This window comes from Lepidochelys kempii, chromosome 1 (assembly GCF_965140265.1).
Source record: "Lepidochelys kempii isolate rLepKem1 chromosome 1, rLepKem1.hap2, whole genome shotgun sequence".
Classification (NCBI taxonomy): Eukaryota; Metazoa; Chordata; order Testudines; family Cheloniidae; genus Lepidochelys; species Lepidochelys kempii.
The window spans coordinates 67,679,868-67,704,899 of NC_133256.1; the positions used below are offsets into that span (position 1 = coordinate 67,679,868).

Sequence of the window (25,032 nt, forward strand, 5' to 3'; positions counted from 1 at the left end):
CGTGGTTGCAGCGCATTCTGACCTCAAGTTTCAGTTTAACTTTGCGGATCTTGCTTTCTGAAGCTTCTGGAAATTTGAGGCCTAACATTGACAATACCTTTGTTCATTTTTAGTTTAACAATACTTTTGTTTGCATTAATCACAGTGCTTTTGGAGTAATCAAACCTAACTGGAGTTATGAGTTACCTTGTAATTACTATGCATTCTCTTTAAAGTTAGATAGTAGGTTTTCTACTATTTCTGTAGTAATTTAAGTCATGTCAGCAGCATACATGATTCTGTACTTTTGTTCCTTCCTCAGTTTTCACTGGCCATTTTTTTTATTGATTGTCGTATACATTAGTTGTAAAATCAATCAAGTAATACAGGATGGTCTAATTTTTTCATAATGTGAGCCACATTTTAGAAAGATCACATTGTGGAACTATTCCTTTCTCATTTGTTATCCCACTTGTGACTGTGACAACTACAGTAATTGCTTACATAAGAATGTGTTGTTAGGTAAGTAGTTATTTTAATCTTGAATGCACTTGCACTCAACTAACATAGCTCTCATCAACATGTATAGCCAAATATCAGAACCAGTACTCCATCCTCATTCTCTTTTATCTGGTAGCCACAGTGGTCCATGCTCCTCCTCTTGAAATTTTATCCTTCCTTGACTTACCTGAGTCTTTCCTTGGTTCTCCTCCTACCTCTCTGGTCACCTCTCCAGTGATGCCTTTGGAGGATCCTCCTCATCCACCCTCCAGCTTTCTGTGGCTGTTCCACAGGACTCTGCCCTTGGCCGCCTTCTTGTCTTCTTCTACACCTTATCTCTGAGTAAGCTCATTGCAAACAGATTCAACTACCAACTGTATACTGACGACTCATGAATGTACTTCTCTGTTCCAGATGGAACTCTTTCTGTCCAAACTAAAATCTCTGCCTGTCTCTCTGATATCTCATGGAAGTCTAGCTGACAGCTCGAGCTCAGCATGCCTAAAAGAGAACTCTTAATGCACCTTCCCCACCCCTACAGCCCATCCGTGGTATCTTCTTTCTCGGTCTCTGTGGACAAGACAATCATTATCCCTTTCATTCAGGCCTGTAACCTCGGTGTTACCTTCAACTTGGACTTCTTTCTGGGTCTTCACGTCCAGGATGTGTTTAAATCTTGCCGATTCTTTTTATATAATGTCTCTAAGATATGTCTTTTCCTAAGATCCACTCACACAGCTAAAACTCTTGTCCAAGATCTCATCATCTCATGTGTTGATTACTGCAACATCCTTTTCTCTGGCCTTGACAAAAGCAGTCTTGCCTTATTTATATCTATTCAGAATGTTGCTGCAAAGGTGATTTTCCTAGTCTGTGGTTTTGACCCTGTCAAGGTTCCTTCCCCACTCTGAACTCTAGGGCACAGATGTGGGGACCTGCATAAAAACCTCCTAAGCTTACTTTTACCAGCTTAGGTTAAAACTTCCCCAAGGTACAAACTATTTTACCTTTTGCCCTTGGACTTTCGCTGCCACCACCAAACGTCTAACACCTGTTACTAGGAAAGAGTTAGTCTGGAAATGTCTTTCCCCCCAAAAATCCTCCCAAATCTTACCCCCCCTTTCCTGGGGAAGGTTTGATAAAAATCCTCACCAATTTGCATAGGTGACCACAGACCCAAACCCTTGGATCGTAAGAACAATGAAAAAGCATTCAGTTTCTTAAAAGAAGAATTTTAATAGAAGAAAAAGTAAAAAGAATCACCTCTGTAAAATTAGGATGGTAAATACCTTACAGGGTAATTAGATTCAAAACATAGAGAATCCTTCTAGGCAAAACCTTAAGTTACAAAAAGACCCAAAAACAGGTATATCCATTCCATTCAGCACAGCTTATTTTCTCAGCCATTTAAAGAAATCCGAATCTAACGCATATCTAGCTAGATTACTTACTAAGTTCTAAGACTCCATTCCTGTTCTGTCCCCGGCAAAAGCATCACACAGACAGAGAGAGAGGCTTTGTCCCCCCCCCCCCCCCCCAGCTTTTGAAAATATCTGGTCTCCTAATTGGTCATTTTGGTCAGGTGCCAGCGAGGTTATCCTAGCTTCTTAACCCATTACAGGTGAAAGGGGTTTTCCTCTGGCCAGGAGGGATTTTAAAGGTGTTTACCCTTCCCTTTATATTTATGACAGACCCTGTCACCTCTCTCTTTGCTTCCCTCCATTAGCTCCCTCTTTTCTATTGTGTTGAACGTACGCTTCTTGTCTTCGCTTTCAAGGCCCTTCATGGCCTGTCCTCATTCTACCTATCACCTTTCATTCAGCATCAAAATGTTGGCTTTTGTCTCTGATCTGCCCATGACATCAGCTTTGAGCACTCACTGTTCTATATTCAAACAAACCTTTTCATGCTTCTCTATGTTGCCCTTCATGATTGGGAGATGCTCCCTCTAAACTTCCACAAAGCCACTTGATTACTCTTCAAATTCCTCCTTAAAAATCTGTCCTTTGCCATGATACCTACCAAAAAAAATTTACAATTGTACAGCGCCTAGCTCAGTGGTCCATGTCTAGGACTTCTAGGTGCTATCATACTAATTAATATCTTAAGTGTGGTGTTCATTTTAGGGAAAAAATCAGTCTCCTTTTGCATCTCATTTAATCTCTAATCTGATTTATTCTGTTCTTCTCTCCTCAGCCTGTGTTGCCTACTCCTTGGCTCCCCTGCACATTTATCACCTGCCAATTACTTGTAACTCCACACCCAACAGCAGGGTGGCGGGTAGTTCAATAGTTGCCTATAGTTTCAGTCCTGCTGCTGCCTCCATTCTCTTGAACAGCTCCTGCTTCCACGTCCTCTTTTATGCATCGTTAGCCTCTAAAGAAGCTGTTTTTGCTTGGAAGTCTTTAAGAAGACCCTGACATGACACTGGATACAAGAAGAAGCCAAACCAATTTGACATGTCAACTCTGTGGTCTCCCAGAAAGTACTCTACAGAGCAGTTTGGGAACAGATAAAATAATGCATTTCAGGCATTTGGGAATGAAGTATAACAGCAGTTTTGGAAACAGTTGTGCATATTCCATTTGCCAGTTATACATCCTATAACATAACCTGAATTATAAAAGATAGGTATTGCTTACAGTTTATAAAAAAATATTTTCATGACATAGGGCCCACAGGCATCAACTTGTGAAATAAAATAGTGAAAATATACTCTGTCTAGATTACTCATTTTTTACATTTTTTGTACACTTTGTATCTTCCCTACCTGGCTAGAATTCTACTTTCTATTACTTGTGTTCAGAAGGAGAGGCACTAATGGCATTCTGTTTGCTGATACTCAATATACATTGTACTATGGCCAGCCTTGTGTTTGAGAGAAAGATGTCAAGCACCTGCCTCCAAAATCAGTTCTTGACTGATGTAATGGGAATACCAGTGTTTTATCTAGAGCCATGCTCCATGGTCCAAAATAGTTATAGTTTATTAACCTTCTGGACATGCTGGTAGGCCCATTTGCTGTAGGTGTGAGGGAGATTCTGCTGGAAAATCATAAATATTTACAGTATGTTTTCATTTGCTTATATATTCTAATTCTGTGAAGGAGGTCAGTGCATTTGTCTATTTATATAATTGAATTTTTAAACTTAAGCAATATTCTGAGTAAAGTATAAGCACTCCTTAATATTGAACGAATGTATAAATCAAAACAAAAGTAAATTGAGCAATACTTAGCTTAACTTTACAACTCTGAGCTATTGTATGATATTTTGATTTATTTAATTAGTACATGTGGGGTCAAAAGGGATAATTTTAAGTTGTTGGATACCAAGTCATTTTATTTTAAAAATGACTAAAAAGAAGTGGTAGGTCAACTCTTACGAATTGTTTCTCTTGCTGCCAGTTCAGGGGTGTGATTCCCACTGCTTTAATCCCAGGTATTCTTTTACATATCTTTGAAGATGCCACAATTAAAGCCAAACAAAATATTAAATTATTAACTAGGGCTATTTTATTATTAAAGTGAGGAGAAGAAAACAGGAAACAAAATGATAGAACCCAAATAATAAATTGGTTACATGTGTTAAAATCTCTTCTTTATGCCTCTGAGAGCATTTAACAGAGATTACATCTTGGAAAGTAAAAACAGAGATTACATCTTGGAAAGTAAACCGCTCTGGGGATGTTCTTCATTTGATAAGTTAAAACCTAAGTATATGTTGTCCCAAATTTACTAAGGCCAGCTTAGTATCTCATAGGTTACTATTATTATTATTAATAAAATTATTAATTATATATTATATATATTATATATATTAATTATTAATAATAATAATTATTAAGTTTTTATAATTGGGAAAAGAATTTGTTTAAGGGCAGGAGGATCCTCTTAGCTATTAATAATAACCAGACAGTTTAGAACAGGGCAAAATAAGTAGTTTTATGAAATCAAAGAAGATATTTAAATCAGTTACTTAGAAGAAGCCTGTGGCAAATTGCCGGCACTACTATGATGGGTCTCGCGCTTCCTTTTCTGGTGGGGGGGGGAGAGGGGGTTCAGGGCACCGTTTCTTGCCCCTGAACTGGGGTATTACCTGCCCCACTAGTGTCCTGGAGGAGGGGAGTGGAGAGGGAGGGACCTGGGCCTGCCCTCTACTCCGGGTCCCAACCCAGGGGCCCTAGAGATAGCAGTAAACCACTAGAACTAGCGGTTCCTTCTCCTGGGCTACTTCTGTCTCCTGCTCTTCAGCTTTTGGGGCTTCCTGCCCTCCCTCTGCACAAACCAGGTGTCCCTTTATCGAGGGTCTAGGTGGTCTTAGCCCACCACAGCACTTCTCCAAACTCTCCTCTGCTTCCCTCCAAACTGCTCTTTGCTCCAGTGCCAATCCACTCTGCTTCAACTCCTCCAAACTGCTCTCTACTCCCACATCAATCCACTCTGCTTCAACTCCTCCAAACTGCTCTCTGCTCCAACACCAATCCACTCTGCTTCAAGTCCTCCTCTTGTCTGATTGAAGCAGGGTTTTTTTATCATGTGACTGGCTTCAGGTGCTCTGACTGGCTTCAGGTGCTTTAATTAATTTATAGCAAACTTTTTTCCCTCTACAGGGAATAAGGCTCCCTTTCTCACACTCTCCTGCTGCCCTCTGGCCATGCTGTATCGCAAAGCCATTTAAAGAGATGTCTTGAAACAGCTAATTACAAATATGAAGATTCTTAAAGATGATTAAACCCCACTATTTCTCTGTTCAGCAGTGTTTATCCCCTGTCTCCTCTCCAGGAATACATGGTGTAACCATTTGGTGATTAAAAGGAGAAACTGTTAAGATATTAAGTTACAACAGCATTTCCATATCCCAATAAAAAAATCACACACATTTGTAAATCAGGTCCTTTGAAAGTGTCTTAGTTAACTTCCTCTTACCAATCCTTGCTGAAGTCTTGGGAAGAGTTCTTGGTTTGATTTCTTCTTGAATCTGCTCTGGTTTTCTTAGCTGTCTGTGGTAGCTTGCTTTTAGAGATTAATAGGATAAGTTGATGCATGCTTGCTGGTTAAATAGGTTAGCGGGGTGTGTGCGTGTGTTTGAGCATGGTTATCAGGGAGCGTGTTTGTTTGAGGACTGCTCACTTCAGAGGTTTTTTAAATACTCTTCTTCTTCCTTTGCCCATGAAGTTAGAGGAAAACAGACCTCTTCCAGGGTTTTCTAGATTTAAAGATGGTTGCTATCTTTGGCTCATTAACTTCTATTCGGTTGTCCTTTGTAGCCCCTTCATCTTATGAACATGTAGTTTGTTAATTCATATATGAATTAGGGTTGTCATTCTTTCTTGACAGTCATATTTCCTTTTTCTTTATGACGGGAAATTCTCAGGACTTCTTTAAAGTTAATTTTAACTTTCTTTACTCCATTTCTGAAATGTTTCTTTAATTTTATGAGAGACCAGCTGGAAATTAATTTCCGTTTTCAAAAATTCCGAACACTCCAGTTCTTTATTGAAAGCTTTTTACTTCCTTTTAAACACTGTTCTAAACAATTCAGTAATTCTTAAAAAGAATCTTTAGCATAAATAGTTATTAAAGAAATTGCTGATTTTTTATAACAGTTTTTGGAGAAATGATTCTTCTTGTCTTCCTGAGGTAGGTGAGGGAATTGCTTGAGCAAAGCCAGTAATTAATTATCCATTAATATAAATATTCTGTACTTAAATGGCTTTTTATTCTAGTAATTAGTTTAGCAATATCATTAGATTTCATGTTGTTGCACAAAGCATTTTACTATTTACACAGTTAATGATATTAGGAATTATGAGGAGCTTTGCATTTAGCTACCATAGTTGCAAGTATACATTTCACAAAGATGTTTTCCATTTCAGCATTTAAGAAATTAACAAAAGGTTTAAAACATTTCCAACTACACACGTTTTTCCTAGAGGCTTTTCTTTGCAAAGAGGGGAAGGCTGGGCTTACTTTACCTCTAGGTGTTATGGTTTGATAAGGATCTTCAGTGTTAATTCTCTGTGAAGTCCTTTTGACCAAATTGTGTTTACTAGTTGAAGCCTTTACATTTAAAACTCCTATCCTACATTTTGTTTGACATACCCATCATAACAACCAAGCATATATCCATTTTTCAAAACATAGTATAAAAGCAATTGGCAAAGAAAATGTAAAGCAAGAAAAAGTTAAAAATGCAGCTTTTCTGATTTTATATAAACACCCTTAGGAGTAATAAATGTGGTTTTATAGCCAAGGAGGAGTTACATCCATGAGACTTACTTGTCTCTGGAACACCAGAAAGCAGAAGCCTCCTGGAAATTCCTTTGGTTAATTAGAATTTTTTATAACAAAACTAATTAAAATATGCAGTATTGTTATGTTTTCAAATATCTCGGCTATGACATACTTGTTGTGATGGGTTTGGTCACAGAGATCCTCTTGGGACTGTCACCTGAAGTACTGAAATTACCTCTGAGTACGTTTTCCCTGCCAGCTTGGGACTCTAGAACCCTGCCTTGTTGAGCCAGACATACTAGCCTGCTGCAGACTTTAGTAAAACTGCTCAGAAGGTTACCTATCTGCAGCACCCAGACACCCAGCTCCCAATGGGATCCAAACCCCAAATAAATCTGTTTTACTCTGTATAAAGCTTATATAGGGTAAATTAATAAATTGTTCGCCCTCTATATCATTGATAGAGATATACGCACAGCTTAATACAGATTAATACCAAGTATTAATCACTTACCCTGGGTTCATTAATAAACAGAAGTGATTTTATTAAGTATAAAACGTAGGATTTAAGTGGTTTCAAGTAATAATGGACCGAACAAAGTAAGTCACTAAGCAAAATAAAGCAAAAACATGCAAGTCTAAGCCTAATACATTAAGAAACTGATTACAGGTAATATCTCACCCTCAGAGATGTTCCAATAAGCTTCTTTCACAGACTAGACTCCTTCCTATTCTGGGCCCAATCCTTTCCCCTGGTACAGTCCTTGTTAGTTCCAGCAGACATCTCAGGTGATAAGCTGGGGTTTTCTCATGATTGGCCTCCTTTGTCCTGCTCCATCCCCTTTTATAGCTTTGGCATAAGGTGGGAAACCTTTGTCTCTCTGGGTCCCCACCCCTCCTTCTAAATGGAAAGGTACCAGATATAAGATGGATTTCATTATCAGGTGACATGGTCACATGTCACTGAAGTCTCCATTCCCTATGGGCTGGTCCATGCTTACACAGGAAGGCTTTTAAGTAACTAAGGCCATTTACAACTGATTGTTTCTGGAGCACCCTTAACGGCCTCCACTTAATATGTTTGCATCAGTGATACAAGTTTATATCTTATTCTCCGAACTCCAGATATAGAAATAATACATTTAAACAAATAGGATGAACACACTTAGTAGATTACAAGCTTTCTAATGACACCAAAGAAGGTGTCATTTAGCATGAAGCATATTCCAGTTATGTCATATTCATAAGCATATTTCCATAAAGCATATGGAGTGCAACATCACACCCTCCTCCTGAACTTATTGCCAGAGACTTGGACACTGTCCATGGCAGAGGCAGCACATTTAAAATTCTGGTTCAGCTCTGGTCATACCCCCATCCAGCATTATCAAACACTATAATGCTATTCATAGGGGTTCTTGCAAAGTTCTGGGTTCCTGGTCCCCAGGTGCCTGAAAACGTGTTAGGGTGTAGAATTGCTAACAGAATGCAGACAGCAATATCTATTAAACTGTAAGTGTCTTGGCATTTAGCCACCAATGCCATGAGGTGGTGTGTCTCAGTTTCCCTTTCCACACAGCAGCATAGGCCTGTTATGCTTTTGCTGCTATGCCAAGCTTCCAGCCTGTTTATAGGTATAAGCTGAAAAGCAACATGCTTGTTGGACTGTCTTGTCACCATCCCTAGCATGTATAAAAGTTTTTTCCAAAAATCAGGTATGTTACACATCTTCAAAGCATTTACCATTAATATTAACTCCTTTGTCTTGACCTATAGGTGCAGTAGCCAAAGACACAAGATATCTAGCAAATCCATGGCAGACAGGTGCGCACCGTTTAGCTTGTGCAGTGTCAGTTGCATTTCCTAATTTCTTTGTGTACCATGGTAGGGGTTTAGACACAGAGTCTTCTGTCTTTTTGGTGAAGGCTCTTAATTCAGGTATGTGTTTTGGGTTTTGGCAAGGAAAGAGTACACTGCAGCCATGCCTGCTGTCAAGGTTCCTCCCCCACTCTGAACTCTAGGGTACAGATGTGGGGACCTGCATGAAAAACCTCCTAAGCTTATCTTTACCAGCTTAGGTCAAAACTTCCCCAAGGTACAAAATATTTCACCCGTTGTCCTTGGACTGGCCGCTACCACCACCAAACTAATACTGGTTACTGGGGAAGAGCTGTTTGGACGCGTCCTTCCCCCCAAAATACTTCCCAAAACCTTGCACCCCACTTCCTGGACAAGGTTTGGTAAAAAGCCTCACCAATTTGCCTAGGTGACTACAGACCCAGACCCTTGGATCTTAAGAACAATGAACAATCCTCCCAACACTTGCACCCCCCCTTTCCTGGGAAATGTTGGATAAAAAGCCTCACCAATTTGCATAGGTGACCACAGACCCAAACTCTTGGATCTGAGAACTTGTAAAAAACTGAATGCTTTTTCATTGAAGACTTTTAATAAAAAATAGAAGTAAATAGAAATAAAGAAATCCCCCCTGTAAAATCAGGATGGTAGATATCTTACAGGGTAATTAGATTCCAAAACATAGAGAACCCCTCTAGGCAAAACCTTAAGTTACAAAAAAGATACACAGACAGAAATAGTTATTCTATTCAGCACAATTCTTTTCTCAGCCATTTAAAGAAATCATAATCTAACACATACCTAGCTAGATTACTTACTAAAAATTCTAAGGCTCCATTCCTGGTCTATCCCTGGCAGAAACCAGCATACAGACAGACACAGACCCTTTGTTTCTCTCCCTCCTCCCAGCTTTTGAAAGTATCTTGTCTCCTCATTGGTCATTTTGGTCAGGTGCCAGCGAGGTTACCTTTAGCTTCTTAACCCTTTACAGGTGAGAGGAGCTTTCCCCTGGCCAGGAGGGATTTCAAAGGGGTTTACCCTTCCCTTTATATTTATGACACCTGCCCTCGGCCCCTCCCTCTGGAATCTCTTTGTGTCAGGCCTCACCTGCTTGTGAAGCTTCCCAAGTGCAAAGTGTTTCTTCCTTTTGCCTTGAAGGAACAGTTTTATCTCTTACAAGCGTAGCAGGAACAACATCCTTCAGTGGAGCGCTTTGGATTGTTAAGATCCCCTCGGTCACCTCACTCTCTGTTTCCAAAAGGTCAGCTGGGTGGACTCTCCCCTCCAGGATACATGTCCCTGTGCACCCTAGGGCAGGGCCTGTCCCCTGCTGACCTGCAACTTCCTGGCAGTCAGCAGCTGGGAAGGCCCCTCTGTTACCAGGTGGATCATCCTCTTCCCCCAGGGAGATGATCACAGGACAGGAGCTGGCTCTATCCACCTCAAGGACCTGCCTTCAGCTCTGGGGCTAGAGGAACTGGTCTTGACCATCTCTGCCCCCAAAAGCCCATTTTCCACTGCTACAGAGGAATTCAAGAGACACTCTTCTATTTTCCTAGCAGCACATGTGACTTCATCCTCCGCTCTGGGGCTTTCAGCACAAGATTCCTTCTTGTTGCTAACAAACGCTGGGACAGAATCTGTCACATTAAAAAAGTCATGCCGCAGTAGAAACGGTGCAAAATTGTGTGTCACTACTGTGACAGTCAGTTCAGCAAATCACCAGTTTCCATGTGTACCTTAGCTAAAGGTGCTTGGAGCACTTTGCCATTAAGCTTAACAGCATGTATATGCTCACTGCTTGGTTGTGTAGAAGCAACCTTTACAAATCCTGTGTGGTAAGAGGCAGCAGCCTGGGATACTACTGCATCCACCTTTTTGTACCACAAATACTGTTTTACATCGTCACTGCACATATTCAGGAACTGCTCCTGAGCAACCAAATCACATATTTCTTAAAAGCTTGTAATGCCTTTTTCCCCTTAGCCATTTGCCTAACAAATCCCTCATTTCATTTACATGAGCCACATTACTTAATCCAGTTTCCCTCTTAAGGCTCCTGAATTTAACCCTGTAGGTTTCAGGTATAATCTGAAACTGTTTCAAAACTGATTCATTAAATACACCATAGTCTGAAACATCAGCAATAGCCATTTTATTGAATATGTCCAGAGCTCTTCCAGTCAATTTTGCAACCAAAGTAGTCATCTTTTGATCCTCAGGAATCGCATGGAAAGTGCACAGTCTCTCAAAGGTGATGAAATATTCGGCAGTATCACTGGATTCATCATATGGTGGGCATAACCGTTCCCATTTGTGGATTTTTGGAGAAGTGAAGCCAGCTGCTGAAGAGTTCTGTATCTTGCACTTCATTACACCCAGTCCATGCTTCATGCATTTGGGCCTGTATTTCTTTGTCTTTTAATTCCAGTGCAGGTTTTTGTGCTTCTATCTGAGCCTGTTTCTGGGCCTCAGTTTCTTTGTCTTTTAACTGCAGGTCTTGCTCCTCTGTCTCTCTTTCTCCTGCCTTTTTTCATTAGCCTCTAGCTGCCTGAGTTCCAGGGCTTGCTGGTGCGCAGCTTTCTCCCTGGCAATTTGTGCATCAGTTTGCATTTGTCTTAATTCCATCTGCCTTTTGTATTCATTTTCCTTCTCAGCAATCTGCAACTTGTGCAGTTCCAAGTTTTGAGAACTTCTTTTGAGCTTCGCTCTTGCTCATTTTGCTTATTTTTCTGTCCCTAATTCCCTTACCCGAAATAAGCAAATAGAAACTCCTTTGTCTGTTCTCCAGCCACCACACTCAAAGCTCACTTAAAGTCATTACCAGTGTCTCAAAGCAATCAGCTGTGCACATATCCTGCCGACTATGCTACTGTGACGGGTTTGGTCACATAGATCCCCTTGGGACCGTCACTTAGTAGATTACAAGCTTTCTAATGACACCATAGAAGGAGTATTTAGCGTGAAGCATATTCCAGTTATGTCATACTCATAAGCATATTTCCATAAAGCATATGGAATGCAATGCCACACTTGTAAAGGCACAAATAAGTTTGTAGTGACCTAATATTAAAAATGTTGAATAATTTCATTAAGATCATTTTTGCATCAATGGGGAAGTCTTCCTCCCCACCAAAAACTTAAATTATAGGTATATTTTGACATGCAGAAAAGGTGTGCGCATAGTTTGCTGTGATGACATGGTGTCTCTGAGAGTCCTATGTGCTTCAAGCTAGGAATACATTATAAAAAGAACTTAAAAATTGAGAGAGAACTGCAGTTACAAGATCAAGCAGAATTTTTTTTAAATGGATTAGATTAAGATTGTTAAGAAAAAGGTAGGAGATCATATTTTAGTGGATGCTTTGCTGGAAGAAAGCTAGTTGATGCATTTTGCTCTTAATTTTTTTCTGTAATATTGCTTCATGTACTAAAGTGACCTGATCTATGTAGGTTTTGCCTTTTAATTTCTTTTTTAAACATAGGAAAGGAAAGGAAAGCCTAGCCTGAAGCTTTATAGTTGAAGGATGCTATCTGTAATATAAGCTTTTCTTATCTAGTTTGTTTTTGTATGTTAGTTTTTCTAATGGTTTCTTTAATGATTGTCTTTTCAATTGATTTTTTAAACTTGGCAATTACCTTTAAAATGTAAAATCATTAACAATTTCAAGGGTATGTTTTAAAATCAGACCATTTAAAAAATACCTGCCCCGATATAATTTGCAGAAGCCAGTGTTCAAGAGTCAGTGTCTTGCTCTGTGACAGCAGGTGGTATTTTTTTCTATTATGTTTGTGATAAAGGCAAGTAACATAGTCCTTGCCTGTGGAACTCTCAACATAGAGTTAAAAGTACTTTTCAGTTGCAGTGCTTTAAACCCAAAGATTTCAAAGCATTACTAAAACTGAGTTAAGGCTTATACTCTGTGAGGTAAAGTAGTATTATTATCCCTATTGTACTAGTGGAGAAACTGAGCCCCGAAATTAGTGGGCTGACTTTTAAAAAGGCTGAGCGCCTGAGGCTAACTTAATAGGAGTTGTAGCTCCCTAGGACCTCTGAAAATAAACCCACAAGTGATTTGCTCAGTGTCACAAAATGAGTACATGACATTACCTGGGACAGGGCCTGGAAGTCCTTACTTTCAGTCCTGTGCTTCAAAGCCATCTTTCCTGTCCAATACCCATATTGTTTTAGGTAGTTGTGATATCACCAGTTTTTGAAAGGGAAATACAGAATTTTGAGCTCCAAAGTGAAGAAGGAACTGTTTTCAAATATTTAATTTACAAAAGGCGTATAAACTAATTTAATTAGTTAAGTAAACAGATATTGCAAGCATATATTTCATTAGGGGTTTAGTTTCTTAATGGAGCATTGGACTTTAAGTTTTCAGTATTTGGGTGGCAAGTTTGTATGTAATAAAGCACAAAAACTATGTTACAAGAATATTATTAAGCTTGAATTATTATTTTTATTGAATTATTATTAAGCTAGAATTAGGGTTGACTGTACAATCTTAATTCATCCCTCCTCGTTCATGTGCATTATAATACAGTCTTTACACCATCGCTAGGGCCCTACCAAATTTACTGTCCATTATGGTCGGTTTTATGGCCATAGGATTTGAAAATTGGTAAATTTCACGTTTTCAGATGTTTAAATCTGAAATTTCATGGTGTTGTAACTGTGGGGGTCTTGACCCAAAAAGGGATCGGGGGGCGGGGAGTTCGCAAACCTGCTGTAGGAGGATCATGGGATTGCCACCCTCACTTCTGTGCTGCTTTCAGAGCTGGACTCCAAAGGCAGCAACAGTAGAGCTTCCTGCAGCCGCAGGAGGTTCTCGGGGGTGGAGGTGGGTCGGATCTCACCCATGCTGCTGAGAGCGCCCCAGCCAGGGGCTCCTAGCTGCTAATCCTGGCCGTCTTGGAAGGGACAACCAATGTTCCTTCTAATTTTTCCCATCCGTGTGCAACTGAATTTTATGTGCACCAATGTATTGGTGATTTGCTGGGGCAGAGGGTTGGGGTGTTGGGGAGTGCGGGCTCTGGGGTGGGGCCAGGGATGAGGGGTTTGGGGAGCAGGCTGCCCTGGGGCTGTGGTAGGGAGAGAGGACTCCCCTCCAGCCTTTGGTCCCCACAAGCTGCACTGGGCTGGGGGAGTCCTCTCTTCCTGGTGCAGCAGCATTGTGGGCGGAGGTGTATGGCCCTGCTGCAGCCCCGGGATTGGGGCGGGGGAGCGGCGTTTGGCCCCACCTCAGCCCCAGGGGGAGGGGGGTGGGCAGCAAGCGTTTGGCCCCACCGCAGCCCCGGAGTCAGGAGTGGGGGGCGTTTGGCCCTGCCGCAGCCCAAGAGTTGGGAAAGAGGTGTCTCTCCTTGCTGCATTGCAGCCCTGGGCTGGGGGCGGTGCTGCAGCCCTACATGCCCCAAGGTCCCCCATCGCCACCCTCACCTCACCCCACTGCCATCTTCCAGGCCCACCTTGGCCAAACCCCTGAGTACAAAGTGCATGCCTGCGCAGCTCTGCTAATTAAGTGCGTGGCCCTTGGTGGCCTGCTGCGCAGCCGCACACCTTAGGGGGAATGTAGGGCAAGACTTGCTCTTCATCTGCACGGCTGCTCTTTGGGTATCTCTCCCGGTTGCAGAAAGCTCTGCACCCTTCCTTCCCACTTCTTGCCCCCGTCGCTCCGCAGGGGGAGGGGTGACTCTACAGGGTGCACCCCCCTTCCAGATGCAATTATTAGCTTGTTTCAATAAAATAAATAAAGTTTATGTGAACTTGACAGGGTTTATTGATTGACACTTAGCAGCAAATAACACTCAGGGCTCAACTCCCTGATTGGCAAGTAGGAGCATCTGAGTTTTGTAATGTAGTGATTTCAATTGATAGCCTCAAACTTGAGAACCACAGCCTTAAGTTAACAAAAACTTTGAGGAGGGGGTTGGAGTTAGGGTGATCAGATGTCCTGATTTTATAGTGATAGTCCCTATTTTTGGGGCTTTTTCTTATATAGGCACTTATTACCCCTCCCCCCCGTCCTGATTTTTTACACTTGCTGTCTGGTCACCCTAATTGGATTAGATGACCTCCTGAGATCTCTTCCAACCCTAATCTTCTATGATTCTATGAGAAACAAGTGGGGGGAAAAAAGTTCTGGTTTCAAATGTCATTAATTGAATGTCAGCATGGAGCATGCAGCAACCGTGTCTGTCTTCATTCCCTGTCTCTGTGCTGAAAACAGCTGTCTGTGTTTAGACACTGCTGTCTCTGCATCCATGGAGTTGGTTGGAATTGTCAGATAGCACTGAGCTAAACTTGCAAGATGTGGGATTCTGCCTTCCACTGAGTTCCAAAACTGTAGCACAGACAAACTACAGTCCTCTTCTTTCATAATGTTTTTGTAAGCAAGCATTTCCAACCTACAATTCTTATCAGAGCCAGGATTTGCATTAAGCAAGGTTAAATCCGACATCAACAGGTGCATTTGTGCAGGGTGAGAAATACACACTGCTTTTAGGAACCCTAAAGTTTCAGGTTGCTGAAACTTTTGAGCTGTTTTTGCTACGTCGATTGACTCTTCTCCATAGCAGTAGAGTGTTGTCTGAGCTTCTTTGCCATTCACGAACTCACCTGGTGAGCGCTGGCATTTAACTCAGCATTGTCAGAGTGATTTTCGTTTGACTGTGCTTCAGCCCAGAACAATACATCCATTGCTTTGTTGTACGCTTGGTGGACGGTGGCATGTTGAGATTCAAACCAAGCGATTAAGTCCATGGCAACGAACTGAACTTCCTCGTTCAGCTGAGCATAGTTTAGAAGGGTTGACAGTTCTGTTAAAACCTGCATTTTTGGTGTCAGTGTCAGCTCTTCTGAGACGAAGTCAGCGTAGTGCTTCAGATGAGCTGCAGAGTATTGTACAGCCCCAAACTAGGAATCCCAACGAGTAATTACTGGCTCTTGGGGAAGTGCAGTTTTTTGTTCCCCAATTTCAGTCACGTTTGCAATGTGCTGCCTGTATCAAAGTATGTGGCTAGGGCAGTGTTAAAAGATCTATTTAATGTAGCAGACCAGTTTATCAACTTTACCAAACTCGCACCTCCACGGCTCCCTGACGAGAAATTAGATGTGCATTACATGTAAGATGGACCACATTTGGCATTAGACCTTGGAGAACTGATTTGAAAGATTGTCATATAAGTTGTGTATTGTCACTTATGAAAACAGATACTTTGTCAAAGTTTGCACTATATTTTGAAACGGTTTTAATTATTGCTTGAGGAACTGTAGTGTACTTAACAGCAAATGCAGTCGGCAAGCACTGTTAGCTTTTCTGTCCGTACATCTTCAGCCTTTTCAGAAACAAAATCAAACAGAACGTGCAGTGTTTAGTTGTCTTGCTCATCTGTGGACTCATCTGAAATCATTGTAAAAGACTCAAATAGGTTAATTTGAGACTCCTTCTTCTCAAAATGTGTAGCAAAAACCTTCGGAAGGTAGTCCTGTCATAGCTGCTTCTCACTTGGTAAGCAACCGGCATTTTGTACATTCCATTGAATGAACTCACGCAGCTTTGGGTGATCAGGTTTTTTTAACGGTGTATTAGCACTTGCAAATGCATCCACGAGTTCTATTCTAGCTCAATGATGGGTCTCAGAGCTCTCTGTTGCCTTCTTAAAAAGAGAAGAAATTGTGGGGTTTTTTTTCAATTTTTCATTTACCAGAAATGCACTATCTTCAGCTCTCTTTCTGCTTTGATGGGTTTCCAAGTCTAAGGCCATGTCTACGCTACCAATTTTTGTCGACAAAAGTGATGTTGACACCCAAAAGTCGACATAATAAAAATCAGAATCTCATGTTCATACTAGCTTCCTCTGTCGACAGATTACATCCACAGTGGGAGCACCATCATTGGCCATGTGAGCAATGCCCTGCGAGTACCTATCCTACAGTCTGTGATCCAATTTCTATACAGTATCAGAATGCTTTACAGACAATTAATTAATTAAATTTTGATGTCTGGCCTGTGAGTTGAGCGGGTGATATTACAAATGGAGAGCAGAGGCACAGAGAACTTCAGGTCGAAAGTGTACACTAATTTTGTGTGGTCAATTTGAAACACCGAGGACCTGATCTTTAGCATTGTAAAGCACTTTGTATGTTCAAATAAAGCTCCCACTGACTTCAGCTGAAGCTATAAATGCTTAGCCCTTCTGTAAATCAGACTCAGAGGTCTCAAAGTAGGCACCCAGAAAATGAGAAACATGCACTTAGTGACCAACTGTGAAAACTTTGGTTTAAGTGACTTGCCCAGCATCATGTAGGAATGCTGTGGCAGAGGAAAGGATAGCACCTGTTTCTTCAGGGCAGTATTCAATAGCCTTAACCATGAGATTGTCCTTTCTTTTCCTGCAGTCCCCTGCCTCTTTCAGTACACATCACAACTTACTCAACAAATGAGACGGAGTCGTAGATCCAACAGCCTCCTTCACTACCCAACCCATATTCATCCCGAGATCAGGTTCATCCTGTGTACTGAATGAGGCATGGGTCCTGTGTGTGTGTGTGTGTGTGTACACGTATATATGTGGATGTCTGTGTATATATAGAATGTGATCATGTACTTAAAGACTGTATCATAATCATAGATACAAGGGGGTGAAATTAAGGTTGCACAGTCGACCTTAATTCTGGCGTTTCCTAACTTTAGAGTACATCATTTAGCAACCTTAATGATACTATTTTAACCTAGGAAATTGCCCTAAAAAGTTAGTTTGTTTTTTTTAAAGAAAGCAAACTGATAAAAATAGAAATTTCATGATGTAGCATCCTGGTTCATCAGATGGCTTGGAACCTGGAGCTCTATCACAAAGACCTCTGCCACTTTACTGATGGAATAACTGGTAGCAAAAGTAGGTTGTTCTCCTGCTATGTGGACCAACAGTATAGGGGAACAAGACACACAGTTTGCCAGTGGGTTTCACAGAAATTTTGTTGACAGCAGAGGAATGGTGCGAGACTCAAGAATCTTGAGTTCCATTCCAGGCTGTGGAGGGGAGTGTGCTCTCGTGGGCTCAAGCTCTTCTGCCCATTCTCCCAAACTTGACCCCATCAGGTTCATCATCTCTGTCCTGTCCCTGTTCCAGTCCTGTCTCTTCCTCTTCCCTGGCTATCCTAGTACCATTCTCTTTGCCTGCCCACACTCCACTCTTCAGCCTTCTCATCCCACTGTTCTTTTCCAATCAGTCTCAGTTCCCCTATCTCGCAGCTCCTTTTCCAGTCTGGCTCTCTTTCCCCCCCTTCCTTCCCCTGGGACCCAGTCCTAATCTCCCACCCAGGGTAACCCATCACATTTCAGTTGTCCCTTTGCATTTAAAACTAAGTGATTTATTAAACAAAGAAAGTAATTGTAGTTAGTGGCTTGATGGATTATTTCTGGTCATCATGGCCCAAATTTTCAAAATTATTTAGGTGCCTAAGGATGCAGATAGGTGTCCCTCTCCTGCATGCCCATCTCAGGCTCCTTGTTTCTTCCCGCTCTAGCTTTTAGTTCCAGTCTCTTCACCTAGTTGGTCCCACTTCTCCCTGCTTACTCCAGTCCCTTGTCAGAGTTGTCTACCGTCACCATTGCCCCAGTTCCCATTTAAATTAAGTTTTTGTCCAGTTATTGCTGTATTGAGCCCAATAACTTGAGCATAGGATATGATCATGGAGGATAGGTCCCTAGCCTCTGTTTGCCAGGTCAACTCAAGCTTTATAAATAAGTTACAATGTCACATGTTGCATTCGGTATCTATATTATTTTCAGCTTTTACAATGGAGTGAATGCTGGTATTTAGATTTTTTTTTCTAAATGTAATACTTTCAGTTTCTGTTCTGCAGGAAAGCTTTTGCCTTAATTATTTTTGGTTTCAGTTTAGCTAGCAGGCACAGAGACAATATTTTCTTCATTTGGAGTAATTCATTAAAGTTTGGAATCTAACTGCAAGTTGTAAAAGCAGGAGAGTTTGTTTTTCTTTTCCAATCTATAAATAAAAAATGAGTGGGAGAAGATGACATCTACTAATTCTAAGAACTTGAAAGACAGGGGGCAGATTATCAAAGGTATTTAGGCATCCAAAGATGCAGATAGGTGACTAGGGAGATTTTTTTTTAAAGTATCTAAGCAAGTTATGTGCCTAACTCATCTATCTGCATCCTTAGGCACCTAAATAGCTTTGAAAATTTGGGCCATGATGACCAGAAACAATCCTTCAAGTCACTAACTACAATTAATACTTTCTTTGTTTAATAAATCACCTAGTTTTAAATGCAAGGTATATTTTGTTAAAAGTTTTTTTTCTTATGTATCCAGCGCATTCAAGGTAATTTTATTTAATTAATAAAAACAAATTTAAAATGCTGTTTTTGTGCATTTTTAATTGAATTCCAATGTCCATTCTAATACAGCTTGGCACAAATCTTGAATAAAAAAAAATCATCCAGTAAATACATTGTTTACAATTTTTTAACATACTAAAAATGTAAAAATTAAGGATCTGAATAGATGTATGTTAAGTTATATAGTTGCTTAAATAAAATGTATATAGCTATAACGTATACTCTGGGTTACAATAAATTTAGTGGGTTTTTTTGTTGCTAACAGCTATATTTGGTTGTGAATCAACATGTTTTAGTGGTTATACCAACCTTTTTTTAGGAAAATAACTAAAAAGTACAAATGTAAAACAAGATAAAAATTATTTAAAGCAAGGTTTTTGCTTGCTCATTGAAATCATAATCAAAATTGGCGATTAAAATTACTTGGATTTGTATCAATCTGTCCTGACTCTCATTCAAACAAAATGTGGTGATTTCTGTGGGATATCTAGTACAACGTGGATTTACTGAATTTAGTTAAGTGAATTTCACTAATGTCTTCTGGGGGCCATACATTATGTTAACCCCCTATTTGAAGACCCGATGTTGCTAGTTTAGCTGCCAAAGCTAGCTGGAATACAGCTCTTTTAAAGCCAGCTGGTCTGTAAAGCCAGCTGATGTTCTCTTTTCTGCACTCTGGCTTTGGGAACCTGTGGTGTAGCATTTTCAAATCCTAGTGTTTGGCCTTCATGAGAATCTGAAAGTGACAATATTTCCATAGCGTTTTTTGGTTTTTTTTTTAATACCCTTCATCCCCTTCAGATAATTGGCATTGTAGCTAGTACATACGTAGAAGGATGCCTTTTCTCGGCAAATCCATTTTATGTACAATAATAGTCTAAAACATGAAGTTTCAGAATTACAGACCATTAGGCTGTGTTTTGCCTATAGGCTTTGGTTTGTATGGCTAGACAACACCATGTAGCAAAATCCCAATGTTTTTTTTAAAAAAAAGCTTGATTGAGTTTTTCATGTTTTCACTTTGCATTTTTTCATTTTGTATTTATAGCTAGAAGGCCCATGTGTCCTGCAGATACAAAAAATACGCAATGTTGCTGCACCAAAGGATAATGAAGAATCTCAAGCTGCTCCCAGAATGCTGCGTTTGCAGATGACTGATGGACACACAAGCTGCACAGCAATAGAATATAATTACATGTCAAAAATAAGGTGAACAACAATTTTCTTCACCAATTCTTTGTTGCAACATTTAAACATTATATAGGATTAATGGAAAAATCAGTAATATGCAAAATATTTTGTCAAAATAACTCAAAAAATAAGCAGAATTAATTCTTACAATGCAATAGTCCTTTTTGTTCCTGACTGCATTGCCTTTTTCCCTTTTCTTCCCTTGCTGTTCTTGGTTTTTATCCAAAAAATAACATAGCTTTTGCTCTTTACTCCTTCTATGCCAGAGAGCTTGCATTTTTCCTTGTCATTGTTAGGTTTAAGTTCCATAGAGAATAAATAGAAAAGTCAGAGACAGTTGTCTGGTAAATTTGAGATGAAGAGGAAACCTGAAAAATAGTGAAATACCAAGCAACCCAGGTAAAATTAGCTGTTGGCATACAAGAGCCAAAAGATTTGAGAAAACCAAGCAATGAAAGATTGAGTACATGGTCACGATTCTTGGTCAGAATGTAACTTTTTGTTCGTTTCTGTGAGGCAATACTGATAATGTATCAAAAGCAGAGAGAGAGAGAGATGAGTAGATGAAGTTGCTCCCCAGAATATCAGAAGTATTTTTTTGAGGCTTTTTAATTGTGGAATCTTAACTAGACATGGAGAGAAGAGAAGCTCAGAAAGATTTAATTTTATAGCCCATGAAAATGGCCCCACTTTCATAAGGGTCTCTTTTTACAATTTTTTTACATGATATTTATTTATCTGCTGTGGGTAACAGGGCTTTGGATTGACTCTGGGGAAAAGCTTAGGGACCAAGACACTAATATCCGTGGGGTAGGAGAAAGGAAAATGGGTAAAGTTTTTGGGACATGCACTTTTGCATTGCGTTCTTACAATATTGTTATGTTCCTGGTTCATCAGCTGCCTAGCTAGTGACTGCTTTTTGATCATGGTATTTTTCAGGAAAAGTAATAGGGTGTTCATATTGAAAGGGCAAGAATGATGGAAATGCAGTCCTGCCTCACCCCTCCAAAAGATCATATGTCGTGGATAGTGACTTGAACTATAAATTGCATTTTTCTGGTTAGTGCTAATAAATAGATCTCAGTGCATGCTGTGAAAACGTTGGATATATTAGGAAATTGCCGTACCACTAGCAACCTTGACAAAACCATACCTAACTCTACATTTTTCTTTATTCGAGGAAGGCAAGCCAGAGATTTTTCCCATAGTGGTATCTTTTGGGCCAGCACATGTCCCCTGCATCTGCTTGTGCTCACAGCCAAGGGTATAAAGGCCAGAACTTCCCTGCCCGCCCTTCGGTTCTTTCTTATTGACTGTGGTCAGTAGTTGGAACATCTTGTGGGTGTTTGTATGTAACCTTTTTTCCCTGAAGAGAAGTATTTCCTGTTGTAAATAGTTGTTTAATAGCTCATAGATATATGGAGTAGGTTTTTTGGTCTCATTTGGGATATTTATTTATTTATTTTTTACTTTCTTCTCTTTCACTTATCTGCTCATATTGGAGTTGTCTGCTCCTGGTGCTATTCTTTGTACTATTGAGATTGACACCAACTACACTTTGCATTGTTGCTGTGACTGTGTTGGTCCCAGGATATTAGAGAGACAAGGTGAGTGAGGGTAATATCTTTTATTGGACCAGTTTCTGTTGGTGAAAGAGACAGGCCTTCGAGCTTACACAGAGCTCTTTTTCCGGTCTGGGAAAAGCACTCCAGAGTGTTGCAGCTAAATAAAAGGTGGAACAGATTAAGCATAAGGACAGGTTTCAGAGTAGCAGCCGTGTTAGTCTGTATTGGCAAAAAGAAAAGGAGTACTAGTGACACCTTAGAGACTAACCAATTTATTTGAGCATAAGCTTTCGTGAGCTACAGCTCACTTCATCGGTTGCATTCAGTGGAAAATACAGTGAGGAGATTTATATACACACAGAACATGAAAAAATGGGTGTTATCATACACATGCCGACGTGCACGGGCTGAAATTGTGGAAAAGCAGCATCACTTGCCCCACAACCTCAGCCGTGCAGAACACAATGCCATCCACAGCCTCAGAAACAACTCTGACATCATAATCAAAAAGGCTGACAAAGGAGGTGCTGTCGTCATCATGAATAGGTCGGAATATGAACAAGAGGCTGCTCGGCAGCTCTCCAATACCACTTTCTACAAGCCATTACCCTCTGATCCCACCGAGGGTTACCAAAAGAAACTACAGCATTTGCTCAAGAAACTCCCTGATAAAGCACAAGAACAAATCTGCACAGATGCACCCCTGGAACCCCGACCTGGGGTATTCTATCTGCTACCCAAGATCCATAAACCTGGAAATCCTGGGCTCCCCATCATCTAAGGCATTGGCACCCTCACAGCAGGATTTCTGGCTATGTAGACTCCCTCCTCAAGCCCTACACTCCCAGCACTCCCAGCTATTTTCGAGACACCACTGACTTCCTGAGGAAACTACAGTCCATTGGTGATCTTCCTGAAAACACCATCCTGGCCACTATGGATGTAGAAGCCCTCGACACCAACATTCCACACAAAGATGGACTACAAGCGTCAGGAACAATATCCCTGATAATATCACGGCAAACCTGGTGGCTGAACTTTGTGACTTTGTCCTCACCCATAACTATTTCACATTTGGGGACAATGTATACCTTGAAATCAGCAGCACTGCTATGCGTACCCGCATGGCCCCACAGTATACCAACATTTTTATGGCTGACTTAGAACAACGCTTCCTCAGCTCTCGTCCCCTAATGCCCCAACTCTACTTGCGCTACATTGATGACATCTTCGTCATCTGGACCCATGGAAAAGAAACCCTTGAAGAATTCCACCATGATTTCAACAATTTCCATCCCACCATCAACCTCAGCCTGGTCCAGTCCACACAAGAGATCCACTTCCTGGACACTACGGTGCTAATAAGCGATGGTCACATAAACACCACCATATACCGGAAACCTACTGACCGCTATTCCTACCTATATGCCTCCAGCTTTCACCCAGACCACGCCACACGATCCATTGTCTACAGCCAAGCACTACGATACAACCGCATTTGTTCCAACCCCTCAGACAGAGACAAACACATACAAGATCTCTATCAAACATTCTTACAAGTACAATACCCACCTGCTGAAATGAAGAAACAAATTGACAGAGCCAGAAGAGTACCCAGAAGTCACTTACTACAGGACAGGCCCAACAAAGAAAATAACAGAACGCCACTAGCTGTCACCTTCAGCCCCCAACTAAAACCTCTCCAATGCATCATCAAGGATCTACAACCGATCCTGAAGGACGACCCATCACTCTCACAAATCTTGGGAGACAGGCCAGTTCTTGCTTACAGACAGCCCCCCAACCTGAAGCAAATACTCACCAGCAACCACACAACAGAACCACTAACCCAGGAACCTATCCTTGCAACAAAGCCCGCTGCCAACTGTGTCCACATATCTATTCAGGGGACAGGGCCTAATAACATCAGCCACACTATCAGAGGCTCGTTCACCTGCACATCCACCAATGTGATATATGCCATCATGTGCCAGCAATGCCCCTCTGCCATGTATATTGGTCAAACTGGACAGTCTCTACGTAAAAGAATAAATGGACACAAATCAGATGTCAAGAATTATAACATTCATAAACCAGTCGGAGAACACTTCAGTCTCTCTAGTCACTCGATTACAGACCGAAAGGTCGCAATATTACAACAAAAAGACTTCAAAAACAGACTCCAACGAGAGACTGCTGAATTGGAATTAATTTGCAAACTGGATACAATTAACTTAGGCTTGAATAGAGACTGGGAGTGGATGTGTCATTACACAAACTAAAACTATTTCCCCATGTTTATTCCCCCTCCCCCACCCCCCACTGTTCCTCAAACGTTCCTGAAATGGCCCACCTTGATTATCACTACAAAAGGTTTTGTCCCCGCTCCCCCCTGCACTCTCCTGCTGGTAATAGCTCATCTTAAGTGATCACTCTCCTTACAGTGTGTATGATAACATCCATTTTTTCATGTTCTGTGTGTATATAAATCTCACTGTATTTTCCACTGAATGCATCCGATGAAGTGAGCTGTAGCTCACGAAAGCTTATGCTCAAATAAATTGGTTAGTCTCTAAGGTGCCACTAGTACTCCTTTTCTTTAAGCATAAGGAGTTAATACTGTTGCAAAGAGACCATTCAAGGTGAAGTGGGCAGTTAATATTTCTTTGGTCATAGGACAAAGGAAGGTTAGTTGGTTACAGAGTGTTGTAATGAGCCAATCCAATATATTCATTGAATCTGCAGTGTTTTGTGTCTAGCACAGTTATTAATTTAAGCACCCAGGCTCCTCATCTTAAGATGATGTGCAGGTTTCCTTTGAGGATGAGGACCAAGAGGTCAGATATGGAATGATGGTTCTGTGAAAAGTGTTCGCCCACAGTGATATTGGGTTTTTTTGTATTTTATCATTTTTCTGTGAGGGTTAATTCAAGGGTATAGTGATTGTTTGGCTTCACCCACATAGTTGTTATTGGGGTTTTTAATGTACTGGATGAGGTACACTGCATATTGTGATGGGCATGCGTAGGACCCAGGGATCTTGAAAGTATGTTGCAGGGGCATGTTAATCATTGTAGCAGTGGAGATACATCTGCAGGTTTTGCGTCTGATGTTATGGCAGGGGCTGGAGCTGTTTGGAGTTGGTGAATCTTGGTCTGTGGGGAGCTTCCTTCTGACAGTGAGGTTGGGGGGGTTGTTTGCAGGCCAAAAGATGGGGTTTGGAAAAGATTCCTTTCAGGATGTGATCCCCATTGAGTATGGATTGTAGTTGTTTAATGATACCCCATAAGAGTTCCAATGGGGGGTGGTAAGTGACAACTGGGGGTGTGAGATGG

At 40.9% G+C, this 25,032-nt stretch overlaps 1 protein-coding gene across 8 annotated transcripts in view; it reads left to right on the top strand.

Annotated features, from left to right (window-relative positions):
• The window catches only part of TDRD3 (tudor domain containing 3), a 442,979-nt gene that overhangs the window by 130,794 nt on the left and 287,153 nt on the right, over window positions 1–25,032 (top strand). For all 8 annotated transcript variants that reach the window (XR_012159207.1, XR_012159206.1, XM_073346158.1 and 5 more), the window contains one exon: window positions 19,990–20,150. Coding sequence is in view for 6 of the 8 variants with exons in the window: in XM_073346158.1 (XP_073202259.1) it covers window positions 19,990–20,150 (161 nt within the window). In the remaining 2 variants the exon portion in view is untranslated. The remainder of the gene's footprint in view (window positions 1–19,989; window positions 20,151–25,032) is intronic.